Genomic DNA, 18240 nt, shown 5'->3' with positions numbered 1-18240 from the left:
AATGACTCTCAACAAATTGGAGTAGGCCTAAGGGGCCAAAATGGTTCCAAGAAACTTGGACAATGACATGGTGACATGGTGTTTAGTCAAAACACCATGTCATGTATAGGCTAATTTATTTTTTATTTTTCTATATCGGCCCAGATACATCAAGTCCACATCCGGGGATTCCTGAAGACTCTTCTCAGAGGGTGCTCGGAGCTGTGGTTTTTGTAAAACTCTCCAAACTGTCATGCAGCGGTGACTGGTATTCTCAGTAGTCAACAGTCAGCGGGGCTTCACAAGCCCGGTAGGTGGCAGTGAATGTTCTCAGGTGGGGAGGGCAGGTTGTGGGGGGGCGTGTGTTCCTCTTGCACAAGCGCTCCCATGTTGCGTAGTCTGGAAACCTGACGTGGAGAGCAGCCGAGTGGAGCGTACAGTGACTGAGTTGCAGCAGGGCAGATCAGAAAGTGCCTGTGGCCGCGCTCACATTTCCTCGCGCACTCCTCTCCGGACCTAGAGTCGCACGAGACTGGCAACACGCTCAGACACCGGTGTGCTGGCCGCGCGTGACCCGAGGAGCCCACTTTTGACGAACACACTCGGGCTCCGCTGGCAGGAAAGCTGGAACTAAACTACATTCATTGACTTGAGAGCGATGCACTGGCAGCATGGCCAAGTGGTTCAAGGAGCACCTAGGATTCAAAACTACCAAAGCACCCCCTCCGGCGCCTCCGAAACCGGACTACAGACACTGTCACACCGGTGTGCCCGGTGCGCCTGGCTACCAACAAACAATCTGCGGGGCCACCTTCCCAAGCCCCGCGCAACCGGACATCCTCGCTGCGTACAAACTACAAAAGGAGCTGGACTTCGAGGACCCGTACACTTCAGGTGGAAATATTTCATTCGGCTCGAGCTTGAACAGCGTGGGGTCGCCGGATATCAAGTATGTGTCACCAAAACACCGACTTATCAAGGTGGAAACTATCGAAAAGCCCAGCCCAGCTCCAGGCGGAGGTGTCACAGTCACCCAAGCTGTTGCTCTGGGGAGTGTTAAATCTCCCACTTCACCTCCCTCGGACCACGACAACAAGGAGAAGGTGGGTGAAATAAGTCCAAACATTATAATGTCTGTGGACAAGTTTGGAGCAACAACTAAACTTTTAAATATTTTTGTAATCTTTCAATTACAACCCCAAATTAACAATTCTTAGTAAACTCCCATATTTAAGTATAGCTTTCTCTCTGAAATCACAAAATATTATTTTTTCCCCCCTACGTATGTTTGAAACATGGCCTGTTAATGGAGAAATTGACCTACTCCTGTAAGAAATGCATCGTTACAACCGGCAGAACTTGTTATCACAACGGCTGTCCACACGAGTTGCGACATCCACCTCTTGTCTAATAACTAACCTGCACTACAGGGAGTGCTGTGGAGGGAGCAGTCTGTCATGTGTTGACACCTATATATACAGTCTATGGTTGACACACAGCTCAATGTATTAGAGCAGGCTTGCATTAATAATAATAATTTAATAATAATTTTTATAGCGCCTTTCAAGAGACCCAAGGACGCCTAATACCGACAATTATGATCTGTTGTTACTCTGTGAAAGTCAACTTGCTGTAAAGTGCATGCAAACTCTGCTCTGCTGGGTGAGCAGCTTATTCTCATGCTACAATGTAATCTAGACTGCTTATTCAATTTGAATATATATATATTCAATGTTATTGAACTAAAGATCAATTTTGTTAATGTTATTTTTGCACTGATGCCCATTGCCATGCATGGAAATTATTAGTAGATAGATGGTTCTGATTTGAGACTCTCTTGACACATTTATCTGCATTTACAGTACAAGCCTTACACTTTTTTTTTTACCTTGAAGTTGTGGCTATCGCAAGGAGCTGTTTGCACTCTCATCAGCACAACATGAATGTGGAGAACACTATCATGTCAGGCCTCTCAGGAATTCACACTCACTGGGTTCATTTGGAGAAACCTGAGATTTGTTGGTGAGGACATACCTTATGATGAGTGTGATCCCACGGATGAATGTTTCAGTGTCTGCGTAGTTCTGTACAGAGGAGGAAGCATGGCTCTGTGAAAATACCCACTGTACACACCACTGTTTCCTCCTCAGATCACATCTAAATACCTGACATTTTTGCGGTCATCTTGATTGCACCTTCACGTTACTTCTTCCTACTCTTGTGTTTGCTTTCGCACCTGTCTTTGGACGTGTGGCGAGTTCACAGTTGGTTTTGGTTTGGCACTTTTATTTATATTGCACAGTGTCTTCAACCTGTCACAAGAGTGTTGTGTACAGGAAGACTGCACTTTTCTCACCCCAGCTTTGATCACAAAAACGAAACTCTTACAAACACCTTTATTTCCCACACGCCCTCAACACAGACACTGGGAACATAGAGGCTCTTCTATTCCAATGTTTATTTTCCAAAACCATGTTTTCAGCAGCCCTCATGCACTTAGTATGCAGGTTTAATACTCATACAGCTATGTGTTATCAGTAAAACAAGCAGAAAAGCAGCATTTTCACCCAGCCACTGCAGCTGTTCAAGCTGATTAAACAGATTATAGTTGTCTCATGTTAATTGAAGCTTATTTGCTTTCCCCCTGTCAGGAATACAGTTGCCAATGCCCATCTTATTTTCCTCTCCGTGTGCACATATGGCTTAAACAGACAGGCAGATGATTGTTCAGTATGGTTTAAATACCTCACACCTACCAGTATAAATGATGTTATGGACGATCTCAATCAGTACTGGCAGCTGCTGGGCTTAAGCAATATGTCGAGAGAGGGGGTTAAGGGTTGTCTTGCTAAGATGCTGAAGGGTTGAAGTGAAAATATTAAATATTGGCAGGTTTTGTAATACATGGTGTACGGTACCTCCTCTTCCACGGCGGTGGAAAAAATTAAACTGGGCATATCTGGAAGTGTTTTACCACCTTAGAGTGCATTTACATCTATATCTGAGGAATACAGAAAGCTTCATAAGTAATGAATCGTCTGCAGAAAAAGCCTGGTCACTAAGCTAGTAGCTTTAAAGAGTTTTGTGAGGCTCTGTGTTTACACTTTTTTGAGGATTACAGTTTGTCCTATTATAAAGACACTTGTTTCAATGGTAGCGCTGTTTGCAGTTGGTTTTCACACACTCTCCCTTCAGGCTATATTTTAAAGAGTATTGAACAGACAATGTGTTCTGACGTCTGGACAATGATGAAACAATTAATGAGTGGATTACTGATTTATACATAGACACTTTTTTATTATTATTATTTTTTTGAATGTATTTATTTATTGTTTTTTCAGTTGAATTATACTTAAAGTTCAGGGTAATCAACTGTTAAAAATATACTGTTCAAATTTATTTTTCAATAAATGGATGTTTTCAAAGTAAATGGATAATCGTTTTTAATAATCGTGATATCAATTATTGACCCAAATAATCGAGATTATGATTTTTGCCATAATCGAGCAGCCCTACCTCACGCCATCAGTGGATAGTGAATGGATTCAGTTGCATTAGAGAACCTGTCTTTTTAACTGCACTGACTGTTGGAGGCTGAGCAAATAAGTGTCTTAACAGCACTGCTTGGTTACATTGATGTTTTAATTACTTGACTCATGAATGCTAATTATATCACTGCTTACCTAATGCCTGAAATGCCAATAGTGGCATCAAGTGCATTTTCCTCAGTCTATTTCTATTAACCAGGCTTCTATGTAGGGGGAAAAAGCAAGATGAGAAACATGCAATGATATACTGCAAAATAAATAATATATATGCTATATTTTCACAGACATTTCATCGCCCAGTTTTCCTTTTCTGTGTTCTTTTTTAGTGCAAATCATTATCTAAGAAGTGTCAATTTATTCAGCGGATTTCAGTGTTGGTTTGAAGTTGCACTCTTTGTGCGGAGCTGTCTTTGATCCAACTTGTGGTTTTGAGTTTTCAAGGTATTGTGATGTGTTTTGTTTTTAATGGTGTTAAGCCCTTCATGGTAGAACGAGTTGAAGGAGATGATCAATTATCATCCCGCCTTGGAGCTAATTAAAGGCCTCATCTCCCAGCTCATCGCTCTACTCAGCACTAACCTAACTTCTCTCAAGGACACGCTAAAGTGGTAATGGTCTCCACTCGGAAGTGTGTAAACAAAAGTAGTAGTGCGGAACTGACAGGCTGCGGCATCATTATGAAGTGCAGTCCGCCAGCATCAGTACTTGTCTTGCCACCTGGGAAACATCCTCTTCCAATCTAACTTCGGCTCCTTTTATGGCTCGGGGTCTTTTCAATGCAGGGATCCCATAAGAGCCAGCATGCATATCTATCTATACCGTTTTGGATCAGATGCCAAGACAGTTGTTGTGAGCCAACAGGGGCATCTCGATGGACAGATTTCCTCTGTGCTTATGCTGCTCAATCCTTTCCACCACACACCTTATTTATTACAAGACCTGGCTCGGCTTTTTAAGAGAGTAGGCTGGAGGTTGAAAAGGTTGAGTGGTGCAGTGACGAGTCCTAAAACCCGGAAGTGAGTTAGCATTTTACCACTAATGGTTCCCTCGTCTCAGAGTCAATAGGATTTCTCCATAGGACTTTGGAAAATAGCTCCAAATAAGCTCTGTGGTTGACACAAATTTAAGAGACGGATCACGTTTTGTTCTACGACATTAAATACATCAGCAGTGAGATTTTTTTTTACGTGTCTGAAAAACGATGGTTGTTACCAAGTGGCTGAATAGGACTACAGAAGTTGTCGAGGCCGTTGTACGTCATTACACCGAACACGTAAACACTCCCGCTAAGTTTTTTTTTCTCCGTGTTCTGCTTGAAAGCAACTACCTGCCTCCTGCAAACTGTTAAAACAAACGCTTCAACTTGTACAATTTTTAATCTGTAGTGTTGAAGCAGCGACCCTGCTGTAGTTCGTTTATAGCATAACGTTAGCATTTAGCTTCTGGCGATTAGATTTATGATTATAAAATTATAAAAGTAGGAGACATGTGGAGATTATCCGGCTGAACAAAACGTGCATTTATCAAACAGGTTCGTTTTCCACCTTATTTCGAGCTATTTTCCAAAATCCTATGGAGAAATCCCATTGCTTTTTTGTCGAGGGAACCCATGCACAGTTAATTTCCGGGTAAATACGTCATCCCTGCACCACTCGATTGGCCTCACCTCGAAGATTTAACAGAGTTTAGTAAAAATCAGTTGGAAAGTTAGGCCATAATATAGAAAGTTAAAAGTTATTTTTGACTTCTGTTTCTGGTAGAATCAGCTGCTTGAACCTTTTGGCCTTAAGTAATAGTTTAAGGGTTCAGAAGATATGCTTATAAGCTTTTTTGCCAAGAGTTAGTTTGTGTGATTGATTGATACCACTCTCATATCTGTTTATGAACACCAGCAATCACTTTGTATGGCTAAACTTTATCTTAGCTTTCAAATGTACGCACCATATCTTGTTTGTTTTATCCGTACAAAAAACAAAGTTTAAAAAATAACATTTGTGGTTCTAGAAAGGTTTATGTGTTTTTCATTTAATCAATTAAAAAAACATGAATGGTTTCAGTCTTGTGTAGTTGCCGGGCTTGGGGTTGTGATCGGATGTTTTCATAGTAAATAACACCCTTCCCTACTGGCTTAGTCTGGCTTTATTTGTTTGTGGAAACTGAAAAGGGTGTCAGCTTCCTTCCATTCATCTTTAGCATATGTTTAAATCCATTTGGATGTGTAATGATCACACTTTAGTTAAGATGCAGCATTTGAAAAATCTGAATGACGTCCTCACCTGACACTACGCCCAAGCTACTATCTTCTGGCGTGGGTAGAGCGGACGTGTTGGATCGGCCCGCAGATTACATTGCCTGTAGAGCACAGTTTCATTTCCCCAAAACCTGAATATCTTCCCCTGGCCTTTCACCCTAGCACTCCAGACATCTGTGGGATTTCATAAATGCATCCCAGCGGCCTTTTATGCTTTCATCTCTGCCAGTGATAGGAGAAATGTCGAGCACAAACGTCAATATCACCTAGGTCTGCGAGAGTGGTTTTCTTCAGGGAGCCAGAAAATGGATGAAAACATCAGAGCCCATCATGTTTTCTTATAGCATATCTTTTAAGTGCGGCTCTCTACCTATCATATCAGACGGAGGCCGGTCGGGTTGATAGCCGGCCTGGCTGGATGTCAGTGTGAAACAGGATGTGCCCTTCTTGCTCTACAATTACACAAACCGGTTTTCATGCTCATTGGCTGAGTAAAAGTCTTTGTGTGGGACAATGGGATATTTCCGTACTCGGATTATATAGAATAATAGAATTTAATACCTCCGGACTTCCAACCCGTATGAATACATAATGGAAATAATAATAATTTAAAGTCATTTTCCACTGTTGTTAAATGTGGAAAAGCTGTGATTTGCATGTTTTGGATTTTGCAGCTGTTGTTTGTTAATTAAAAAAGAGTTACAGTCAGAAGTGGGCAATAATCATGAACAATTGTGTAAATAAATACCTAAGAACATATAATATCTGACTCATATAACAGTAAAGTCTAGACTGTGATATCGTTTGCATGGAGTGGCAGGTAGGATTGTGAGATTTCTGTTTCCCGCTTGACCTTCTGTTCACTGAGGTGTGAAGAATGCCATGTATTTCCTGAACTATATTAAGCATCTAAGGCATTTTCTCAAAGTCACATCCACTAGTTCCGGATTACAAGAGACTCAACTCTCATTACCCACAGCTCAGAATAAAACTCATTTTCCTTTCATGTAAAACACATTTTAAACTGTTTTTTAAACTTTACAATGAATTCCTGGGACTTAAAAAATAATCCTGGAAGGGCACTTTGAGAGGAAGGAAGCAACTCAGAGCCGAACAGCATGTGGGGCAGGATGAAGTCATCCTGTAGTGGAGCATGCGCTGGAATCCTTAATGTAATGGTTATTCAACTGAGCATTGGCTTTTCATCGATATATCATTTTGGTGAATCCACAAATCCTATTACATTGACATGATGGCACTGTAAGCCTGCTTCGCTGAGTGTAATAGCTACTCATGGTTAGGTTTTATATACGGCCATCCCGCCACATGTGCTTGAAAGTTATTGGTCTTGGAAATTATGCCCTTTAGCAATTGTTTGCTTATTATTTTTCTTTCCCTCCATCTGGGAGTCTTCATCGAGGATTTAAAGAGTCCCGATAGAGTCTCTTGTGTTTGCTGCTTTTTCTAGCTTTGCACCAGAACATCAGTCACATGATTCCACCAGGTCACAATTAGCCTGCAGAGGGCTGCCGCTCTGGCCGCCTGGGAGTTATAGACACATGGCTCTGTTTTGTGTAATGACAGTGTGTGTGTACTCATGGGTAGCCGAGTCTAGTGGGAAGGCAGATCTTCATACACCAATCTAAAAAAGAAACAATTGAGCCTGAAGCTTGCATGCCATCTGAGGCACAAACGGAGAACCAATATGAAGAATTAATTTTTGCAAAATCAGTAGCTCAGGCCCCTACAAGCTATATGCAAATTGCAACTGTAACCAAGTCGCTTTCTTGCATCAAGATACATTATACTGTAGAGGTCATGGAGATTTGCCTTTTATCCCGTGCATGTGAGTACAGGCTTCCGTCCAGACTTCCGTCTTGCAAACAGAGCTGCCCCGTGATCCGGCAGCCCACCAGGAAGCGGTGCACTTCCATTTATTTCTTAGTGGGATTCCAGACTTTTGTTTTATTCTGTGAATGGGAAACACGTCCACTAAACAGCTTTTGAATATGCTGCTCACATGAGGTCACATTTTAATGTCTTTTTTTATCACGGTTCAAATGAACTGTTTGTGATATGAACACATGTAGAGAATGAAAGCCACTGTCTGCAGTTTGTTTGGTGGAAAATAAGGAATGGTTGCTTGGTTGCTCCAGGATTAAGGAAGTGCTCCCTTCCTGTCAGGAAGTGTTTACAACTTGGTGACATTCCCTTTTTAACTTGACAAGTCTGTGCTCGCCCCTGTGTGTAGGCTGAGTGTTCTGGCTGCCGCTTGCTTGCTAAACCAGAACCAGGGTTTATGTTATCGGCTTCTTTGACATGCGCTATCTGGATGTCGGAAAAGGTTACAAATGGTGACGGCACATACCTGCTGCATGCCCCACTGAGGGCTCTCTGTGGAAACTTGCTGGTGGTGATTGTCCCTCACCCCTCCTAATACAGCTTCTCTAGCCCTTTGCTGCAGCTCTGAGAGGTGGGAAGCCACGTAGCAATGGCAGCAGTATAGGACTCCACCCTGTGCGTTCGCTCTATTGTCCGTGTAGGCGACGCAGGGCCCTCAGTGCATCCTCACCACACAGAGGCTATCTGAGGCCACAGAGCCTCCAGCCACAATCACAACGTCCTCAAATCACAATCTGTAGCTTTGTTTATGGCCTGACTGCGGCTTGTTTTTCTCCCTGCTCTATAAATCTCTCTGCTAAAATCAAAGCTTCCGTGCCCAGTGGATCTCCTCATGTTGTTTCACGAAGCCCTACTTTCCTAATTGTGTCAGTTCCTATCTTATAGGAGCCGCGATAAACAAAAGTGTGTTTGTGTGCGTTGTGGTAACAGCATCTCATGGGAGTTAACAGTTCTTGTCAGCATACTTTTGTGGTTTAAACAACTTTATTATTATTCTTTAAGCCTACTACTTCATCCTGTCATTAAAAAAGAAATTGGTGTTTGCATAATAATTGAACCTGTGTTGATTAAGGAGTTTAGTGTAGCCCACGTTGAGGACAAATTGCTCATTCAAAGGGCGACTATTTTAGGGATTATCATATTTTATAAAATACCAACATTCTTTTGTAGCACCTGAATTATTATAGACTCTTGTGCCGCACACTAACTGTACGGCGCAGAAACACTGCCAATAAATCTATCACAGAGGGATGGGAGCAGAGGAAGGAAATTGGATTTTGTGAAGCGTGTCGTCGAGTGCTTAATCTTGAATATCTGTAGCATATTAAGAGCACCTTCATAGGGTGCAACCCACGGCCTCCTCCCCTTTCTCCTCTGGAGGTCTTAAGTGGGCTCCAATGAAAGAGGTCCTTAGGGACAAGCTGGGGTGCTTTTTGTGCTTCACTGCCTCAGTGCTAATGTTAGATACATCATTCATTTGGAGAGGAGGGCGGCTAGCGTAGGATTTTTATTGAAAAGTAGAGTTATCTAGCTACTTAAAAGTGTGAATGCTGCTAGGCAATTTGTCCTGGTAAATAAAGGAATGGATGGGGAATGCATGCAGGGCACAGAGTTTTCTCCAAGTGCAGTTTAGCCTGTTAGCAGTTTGTTTGAGGGATCACGTCGACTTCCTTTATAGCCTGAAAGCTTATTGATGGTACGAAGGGGGCGTGTAGATCCTTCAGCAGCTCATGTGGATGTAGATACATAAGTAATTCAATTCAAAACTATAGTTGTGACCTTTGACCTTTTTAAAAATACACTCAGCATTTGTCTTTCATGGTTTTTCAGGTTACATTTGGCACAAGAAATCCTCAAGAAAGAAAAGTGCTCTGCGCCAATATCTGTTGCAGTAGCCACATTTGATTGATTTGAATTGAAGTTGAGCTTTTATACAAAACCAACGTTTGCCTCAGAATGCAAGAAGTTCCTTTCGTGGACACCAAGAGTAGAAAACACATTACTATTAACACGCTTAGAAGTTGTGTATAAGGGCGTTCTTGGATGCGAGAAATCTACTCCTAAAGGTTTTGAAATATATTTTGGGGCAGAAAATAAAATCTGCATTGACGTATTTGTAACGTCTCTATTTTTACCTTTAAGTGACATTTCATTGTGATTGGCTGGGACCTCATGAGTAATCATTTGAACAGACTGAATGTCTTCACTAGGTCTGATTAGAAAGAGCACTGATAATGAACACTAGACATCCTATCCTGCTTAAGCCTTGATTGAGAGTGTGTGTGTGTGTGTGTGTGTGTGTGTGTGTGTGTGTGTGTGTGTGTGTGTGTGTGTGTGTGTGTGTGTGTGTGTGTGTGTGTGTGTGTGTGTGTGTGTGTGTGATACCTGATTTGAGAGTTCATGTGCTTTAAAAGCCCCATAATGCACAGAAACCTATACTTACAGTGTTGATGTGGGTACTCTCCAGGTGTGCATTATATGTTTAACATCCCTTTCCATTCAACGCTGTTCTGATCTCTTTCCCCACAAGTGTGTTGTATGTTATCAGTGTCGCTGTTTCTGCATCTGGAAGCATTCCCATGCACACCATGATCAACAACAGGCCTAAAGAAACGACTTTACCCCAACTGCCGTGCGAAAGCCACCCCACATGGGTAAAAGTGCAGAGATCTGAAGATCCAACATTTAATGTGGTCTGAATCCTAAAGGGGAGGGTGTGTGTAATACATAACTGTGCAGCCAGAAGTGAGTCGCTCTTTGAACATCGCACATGTCGCTGAGGGAGATGGACACATGTGAAACTGATGGTTGAGTACATTGATGTGCAAATAATCTTAAAAACATATCCATTAAAGAATATGTTGCAGATATAGACTGTAAACCCTGAGCGTGCTTAAGGTAGCTGTTATGGTCAAGAAAATGCACTTTGCGGCTTGAGGCTCAGTGGTAGAAAATAAACATAGAAGGGATGTTTTTAATTAGTTTGTTTTCACCTAATTATCGGGTCCTACATTCTGAAGCGATGGGGGAATTGTTGTCTGTGTGAAAGCTAGGTATTTTGTTGTGCTGATCCGCAAACAAGAGCATGCTTTCAAACACCGAACTGCTTCTCTTGATTGATTTTCCAATTAGATTAAAAGCAAAGCAAATGATTACACCTGGAAATAAACCGAATGTTTGATTATCTGGAGTGAAGTGCTTTCCAGTGGTGTGTGGACTGCAGCGGCTTGTGACTGATTGGGAAAAAGCTACTTTATAGCAAATATAGTAATTTGATTAGCTGCCTCTGCAGACTCCTAAGTAGGCCTTTAGAGGAGGCACGTTACTCTTCCAAGCTCCCAGAGGCAGGACCCCAAGCAGCAACCGTGCCTCTTTGGATACATTTCAATAAAGTTTCATTAATGTCAGGCCTGTATGGTGGGAAATGCACTCCTGCACTGTCTCTCCTTTCGAGGCAAAGTCAATTTTCCATCTGCCTCGTCTGCTTGGTAGATACAGAACCCAGCGGTCGCTCTTCACAAGGCGCCTTCAATGAATTGAAACCAGATTTGCGCTTGCTTCTTAGAAACAACAAAGTATTGATAGTAACTGCATTTTGTCAACGGAGCAGCAGCGATCACGCTTGCTTAAATACACTGCCTTTAGGGAGTGTTTGTTGTGCCAATATGTTCTAAAAGATGGTGGCCAAGTTATCGTAGAACGACTGCACAGTCACACAGCATTCGTCCTATGTTTACAGACAGAGATAAGGTGGAGGAGCTATCAGCAGAAGCAATGAGGCTCAGCGTGCAGAGTTTGGGTTTTACATTTGAACAGTTCTCCATCCAACGGTAAGTAAACATACTGTGTGCATGGCAGCAATTATCTGTAGAACGAAAACAACAAATAGTGTCCCGTCGTCGTTTGTCTCCTTCTTCTTTCTAGTGGCTTTCTGTCTTTACAATAGTGGCATTCTTTCTTTTTTTTATACACAAATGAGCAATAGCAGCAAAAAAAAAAAAGCCTTTTGAAATGCCTTAATGCAATGGAGCTGCTAAGCACTGAGTTGTATTAGGTTATCAGTGGAATCCCTCGCAGCGTGAGACATAAATCACACACGTCAGTCCTCTTTCTATCTTTTTTTTTGCCTCGTTCATTCTGCAGCCTGCTGACTTTTCTGTCTCAAGGGGGCTTCAACCTTGACTAGCCCGTGACGCATACAATCCTTCCTGGACCAGCCATGACATTAATATCATATTCCTGTCTGCACTCATTCTGCCTGAGTGGGATTGGTGTTTACATTCATCCATGTAAATGTCTAAAGGTGTTTATCTAGTTATCTCTGGCAGAATCTGCTGTTATACCGCGTCTGATTCTGGTTCTAAAATGTGAACACCAGACATGTGATTTGCTCAAAATGCACACAGCAATGTAGCAAGCCACTTCCATTATTATATCCAATATTCTCAATTTCCATCCATGCTCAAATTTCAACTCATCCGATTTTTTCTTTTGCTCCTAATTACCCGATGTGTCAGTCGAAACTCTCCATTAACACTGCAGAAGGAACATTGTTGTATATTTCTCACTTCTAATGGAAGTCTGGGACCCAATCGAATTGTAATCCCGCAAGCCCCGGCTTCATCAAGATCTATTATTGAGCCAAAGTGGCAGGTGCCTGTTATAGCCTCCCTCCTCTGCTAATGTTCCCCCTCTGTTCCCACTGATTTGAAGTCGGCTTCATCGCCTGAGAGCTGCAGTGCATTTCAAAAAAGTCTGCTCTCCTTTGCGAGCTGCCAGAGCTGTGGCAGGTGTAAGACATGGCCAACCTGGGACCTGAGCTGTGGAATGAAAGTAATTGCGTGAATTCTCTCTCTATGCTGCAGACCAGTAAAAGACCCAGCTACCATCCGGGACTCGGCCTAAGCCTGCGAGGTGGCTTTGTGAGATTCATTTGGGCTTACAGCGCGGCTTAGCAAAGACCTGATATATTGAGGCGCTGCGCTCTTGTGCTGAGGGGGAATTTTGCTTTCATGACAAGTGTGGCTTGGCTGCAGTCCTGACACACCCTGGCACGCCACAAGGCAGATGGTGTTTCCCCCGGCGACGCTGCCGCTCTTAGCACCCCTCTCCTCACTTCCCTATGCTCCTCCTGCTGTCGAGGAGTCATTAGTACAGTGGGACAGGAAGGACACATTGGGACAATTTGGAAATATGAACCACCTCCTCCAACCAAACATGAACTACGCTGCAGGGGCCGGGCGACGGAGCCTTAGATCATCTTGTTGATGGTTCAAATCCCCAAATGCAAAGAAAGGATCCTTGTGGGCTAAAGTTAATGACAGTTTTGCTAATGATTGAGAATAAAATAATGTATCTGTTCACAACAAAGCTGCTCAATTTGGAAATAATAACTAATTGCGATTGGATATTAGAGGGAATTATGCTTTTGGAAGCATTATTCACAGTAGCAATGAGAAATATATTAAAATGATCATGGTGTGTTGTTCTTGAGATGATCTGTAACAAACAAGACTTCTCACAATACTTAATTTCGATATTTTCACATCATTTGCTTATACAAAATATTAATTAATATAACTGCGATGATGATGCCTAAACAGTTGATAAATTCCCCATTCATTCAAAGATTCCTCAGTTCCCACACAACTCCTTGATGTTGTAACACAGTTTCCCAAAAACTCAAATTGAAAGTAAGAATTGCAAGAGGACGGATGACTAATTTGTATCCAAGGGCACTCAGGCTGGTGACTGGTTTGTCATCAGCTTAAAGTGGCTTTTTATGGGAAAAGAAAACTTGACTTGCCCTGCCTATCTAAGCCAGGTGCTGAAATGAGCTTTTACTGCCCTGCTCTGAGCTAATTATACACATGCCTGTAAAATGTAAATGCTTTTTTTTGTAGTGTTAGCTGCTACAAGACGAGCCTTCACAACCATATTTAAGTATATACATAAGGACAAAGGAGGTACCATCATTAAGACATTGTTAGAATATGTTTTCCTTTTAAATCAGTCAAATCTTGAGTGGAGATATTTTCGAATTGCATATTTCTTTAGGTCATTTTAAAAGAGCAGAACAACCAAGAGCCTGATTGTGATTCCTACTGTTCTTGATAATAAATTACAAACCTGTTATACTTTTGATTTAGCCTGATTATGATTGTTTGAGATGGATAAAGAACAAATACTTAGACTTTAATTGAAGTGATTTACATATTTACATATAATTGTCTATCTATTACAACGCTTCTTTACATATTACCAAAGCAACATTTCCAAGCCACAAATATTTACCACTTTTGGACAGGAAATGATATCATGCATAAACTACGAGCATGGTGTTTGATGTTTGATTACAAAATCCAAGCTTTGTTTGCATTTTTCTTATTAATTACAGATTTGAATCCCAACACTGAACTCTGTCTGATGCAATCAACATTTTCTTTTTATAACACACCCTGCCCTTTTATTGTCCAACATTATGTCAACAGGAAAGGCAAAAGATGATGTCATGTGTTTGGAGTGGCTCTCTGCACGTAACTCAATACGTGATTGCAATTATGTCCTGAAATATGCTCAAACATTGGCTCATTAATGTGCATAAGGCGGTCTAAGTTGAATGTGTAATCTCTGCTGAAACCGCAAATATGTAAACTATCTCTTTCGTCTAATGCTTCTGGAGCGAATGTGAGATGAAGCGTTTGGAGTATTTTATCACATTTGCGGGCTATGGTCTAAAACCTCGAGCCACTCTGCTAAAGTCTGTGGACCGCAGTCAAATGGCCACTGGCCTTCATCCCACGCATTTAGGTGATTCATATGTTTTTTTAGTGAGGGTGACTTATTCTTAGGTTTGGGCTGTGTTTGCAGTGACTGTATCATAGGTGGGTTTGGCACACGCCATGATTACTGAGTTACTATGCAACAAGGTGCGACACTGTGGCTGCAACTCATAACATGTACAGAGTTTTGGGGTCTCTGGGGCTGCAAACATGTTGCTTATCTGAATTGTAATTACATTTCGAGTGAATTATGTATATTGCTGTGGCACAAAAACAAACTAGGACAATGTTTGTATTGGATTTTTCTCCCTGCTTGAATTCACAGAAGCAAAACATTTGAGGAACCCATAATTATGCTGTGGCAGAAACAAGTCCTAGTTATTTTCCCCAAAACAGATGGATAGGGAGTATCGAAGAAGGTGGATTTAACACACAGTAGCAGCTATGAAACACATCCGTGGTGCTTACCTCCATGCTATTATTGCCTAATCCATGTATAGTGGAGATGATCTGCGCAGGAATATACCTGCCAGCATTCCTCTGCCACTAAGCGGCTTACACGTGATAGCTAGTGAACTTTTTTGCATTTTTTGACACTTCACCTTGATCACTACTGAAAAAAGGTTGGTGCTTTCCCAACTGAAGTAAAATACCAGAGCTGGAGGTGTGTGTGTGTGTGTGTGTGTGTGTGTGTGTGTGTGTGTGTGTGTGTGTGTGTGTGTGTGTGTGTGTGTGTGTGTGTGTGTGTGTGTGTGTGTGTGTGTGTCGCCCCGCCCCGCCTGCCCGCCCGGGTGGCCAGCATAAGGGGTTAACTTCCGGGAAGTGTGCTCCCTCTGTGGCAGAGATGGACAGTGGTTGGTCTCTAGAAAGCTGGCTCTGTTTGACAAACGGCGCGACGGGCACGAAGCACGGTCCTGTTTACCCTGCCCGGCCGCCAACCACCAGATGTGTGATGACCTTATTTATACGAGAACAAATCCCTGCCCCTTACACATGACTCATAGGGTGTAATCCAGGCATTTAGCCGACATGCTCTCTTAGGTGTTTGCATAAGAATTTCCCTTTTTTTTTTTTAACCCTGGACTGAAATGTTTCCAAGTTACAGAACATGCGGTGTCCTACACGTCTGCCAGACTCTCAGGAGCCTCAACAGAGAAAAAGTACATTTTCTATCAGCAGGCCCAAACCCCTACAGGCACTCCCCCTCATTAGATGGACGGATGGCTCAGATGGGAGTCTGTTTCCCTTCAAATGCTAGATCTTGACTTTTAAAGCGGTGTCCTGGTAGATGAAGCAAACATTTAAAGGAAACAAATATCCCCCCAAGGCACTATATCTGCGGACTGTTGCTCTGCTCCCTAAAGGCTTCAGCTGTATTTCTGGGTCCCGGGACATCCACCTAATTGCCATCTACTGCACAAACTGCTCGGCAAAAGAGCAAGACTGCAATTAGCCATGGCTCGCCGCCAGCTCGGTAAAAATCTGCCAAATTGTTTCTCTTCAGAAAGTTGAGCAGTTGTCTTCCTTTCCTCTACTTTTGAAATGTAGGCCTGTCACTGTGCTATCGTATAATTAGGAAGACCAGCAGTAGCAGAGAGCGTGCTGTAAGGCTTAAAGCCGAGGCATTGTGGTGGTGTGCAGAGCTATACAGACACAGGGTATAATTTATGTATGTGTTTCCTCCTTTATCTCCGGAGTATGGACATGACTTGGTCCTCTCCTGGGCCGCAGCATTATCTGTCAGGCAACTCTCCTGGCACCTATCTATGTTGTACTGTTCAACAGAGCAAATATTCCCCTCCTGCTGTTTTCACTTCTCCCTCCATTTCACCTTTCCTTGTTTTTTTCCCCTTTTCTTCTGCAGCTCATTATCCTCGAAGACTACGCGGACCCTTTCGATGCCGAGCAGGCTGGTGGCACTCAGACCAGCACGGAAAAAGTGACGACCACGGAGAATGACGGCTACATGGAGCCATACGAGGCCCAGAAGATGATGGCAGGTAGATGGCATTTCAGTTTTCTTACATCTCCATCTCCAGCTGCTTCTGTCACCTTGTGCCTTTGATGCTTTCATACTGTAAATCACAGTGGAGCATTCATTAGTATGCAGTGTGATTTGAGCATATGTCCCGAAAATGGGAATATATAAAGAGGCTCAGATGGCCTAATGCAGGATTACATGACAGGTGCAGCAGAGCATAAATGACCCGCCTGTGGTGAAAGTTGTCAAAACATTTCCAGAAGCAATGACTTTGCCCCTAGAAACCATACAAGCCAGAAAGTGTATTTAAATACACACTTCAGAGGTCCAATGAAGAGAGCACTTTTGTTTTTTAATATGCTTTTCCCCCCCCGCTGATCTGTTTGCATGTTGAGACAGCTACATGCTGGGATTTCCAAGAAGGCCCAACAATAGCTGTGTGTTAACATAAGAATTTCAGCCGAACCACATTCCCCACACGGCTTTGTCACAGCGCACATTCATTCTGTGGCAAAGTTAGCACAGCAATGACAAAGAACAAAGAATGTGCAGGAAGAAAAAGAGGAGAAATGTTGAAAAATATAGAGAGAACAGAACATGCTGCTTTTCCTCTCCCTGAAAAGCTTTCGTACCCAGGAAAGGAATGTTTGTATGACTGTCAAACCTCAAGTGGATGTTTGTGGATGACACAGAGATATCAGCACTTATACCTTGATACACTGATACACACGCACGCACGCACGCACACACACACACACGCACACGCACACCCATATAGGCAGGGCATGAATGTCTCTGTCCCTCCTCAGCAATTTTCGTTTAATGGGCCTCCAGACAATCTCTTGTTTTCATCTGTCTTACTGGTTTGACCTCTGGCCCAGTCATTGCCTCAGCAGAGTAAAAAAAACCTTAAGATTTATCGCTTCTCTCTGAGGCTGAGGAAGCTGTAGAGAAAAGCACACTCTGAACAAGGCTTTTGTTGTATCACTTTGAATCTTGAACTGATTCCAGGTTTTTTAAGTTCAACTTGACATCGTTTTACACCTAGCAAACTAAACTATGCTGGCAGCAGTTGTCTGTTTGATCGGATGAAGTCTTCACTTGGGTTCCTGTTGTTGCTCCTGTCTTTAAAACCTGAAGCGGTGTTGTTTTCAGGCTGGATGCTTTTATCTATCATGTCTATTGATTGCCACTTTTTGTTTTTCGTGTCTGCTGTTTTGACTGGGCTGGCAGGGCGTTGTTTTAAATAGAGCTGTTGGATTTATTTGGCTTTGTACTGTCATCCTTTTAATTTTCATAATGATCCATGGATTTATTTCATAGATGGCTGATTTCACAAGCACTAAATAGTACATGAAATTCCAACATGCTGGCACAAAGGTAGGAATGCCATTACTCGAAGAGGGTATCATTTCACAATGTTTGATATACTCACCTGCAAACAGGGCATTATGGGAAATGTCCACATAATAAATTAAATGTCTGAAAGAACGTCAGATAAGCCATATTGATGACTGTGGGTTAGAATGTTCTGTAATATGAATCATGCATATAACCATATATACATAATAATGGTAGTTGAAAATCTAAAAGTATAATCATGGTTAACTGCGCCAAAACCAAAATGCTATGTTTCACTGGCTCCCGGTAGCATATGAAGTGTTGCTGATTTTTATTCAACATGTTCTGTATCCAAGCACTGCTTTTTTTTCAGCAACACCTTGCTCCAAATTCACAAAGTTTCCCAGTTACACACCGCCACCCATGTAAATGTAAAGATGAAGTGCCCAAGGATGA

The 18240-nt window shown here is 42.3% G+C and overlaps 1 protein-coding gene across 1 annotated transcript; it reads left to right on the top strand.

The window, feature by feature from the left end:
• Window positions 1-353: 353 nt before the first annotated feature.
• Window positions 354-16462, top strand: shf (Src homology 2 domain containing F; the record flags this gene model as incomplete). The annotated part of the gene is made up of 2 exons (XM_010785867.1): window positions 354-1082; window positions 16327-16462. Coding segments are annotated over exons 1-2 (568 nt in total), but the record flags the coding sequence as incomplete, so codon positions are not given.
• Between the last annotated feature and the right edge of the window lie 1778 nt (window positions 16463-18240).

Source organism: Notothenia coriiceps, unplaced genomic scaffold (assembly GCF_000735185.1).
Source record: "Notothenia coriiceps isolate Sejong01 unplaced genomic scaffold, NC01 NC01_scaffold00028422, whole genome shotgun sequence".
Taxonomy (NCBI): domain Eukaryota; kingdom Metazoa; phylum Chordata; class Actinopteri; order Perciformes; family Nototheniidae; genus Notothenia; species Notothenia coriiceps.
The sequence above is the reverse complement of the archived record's forward strand: the minus strand, read 5'-3'. Positions and strand labels throughout refer to the sequence as shown.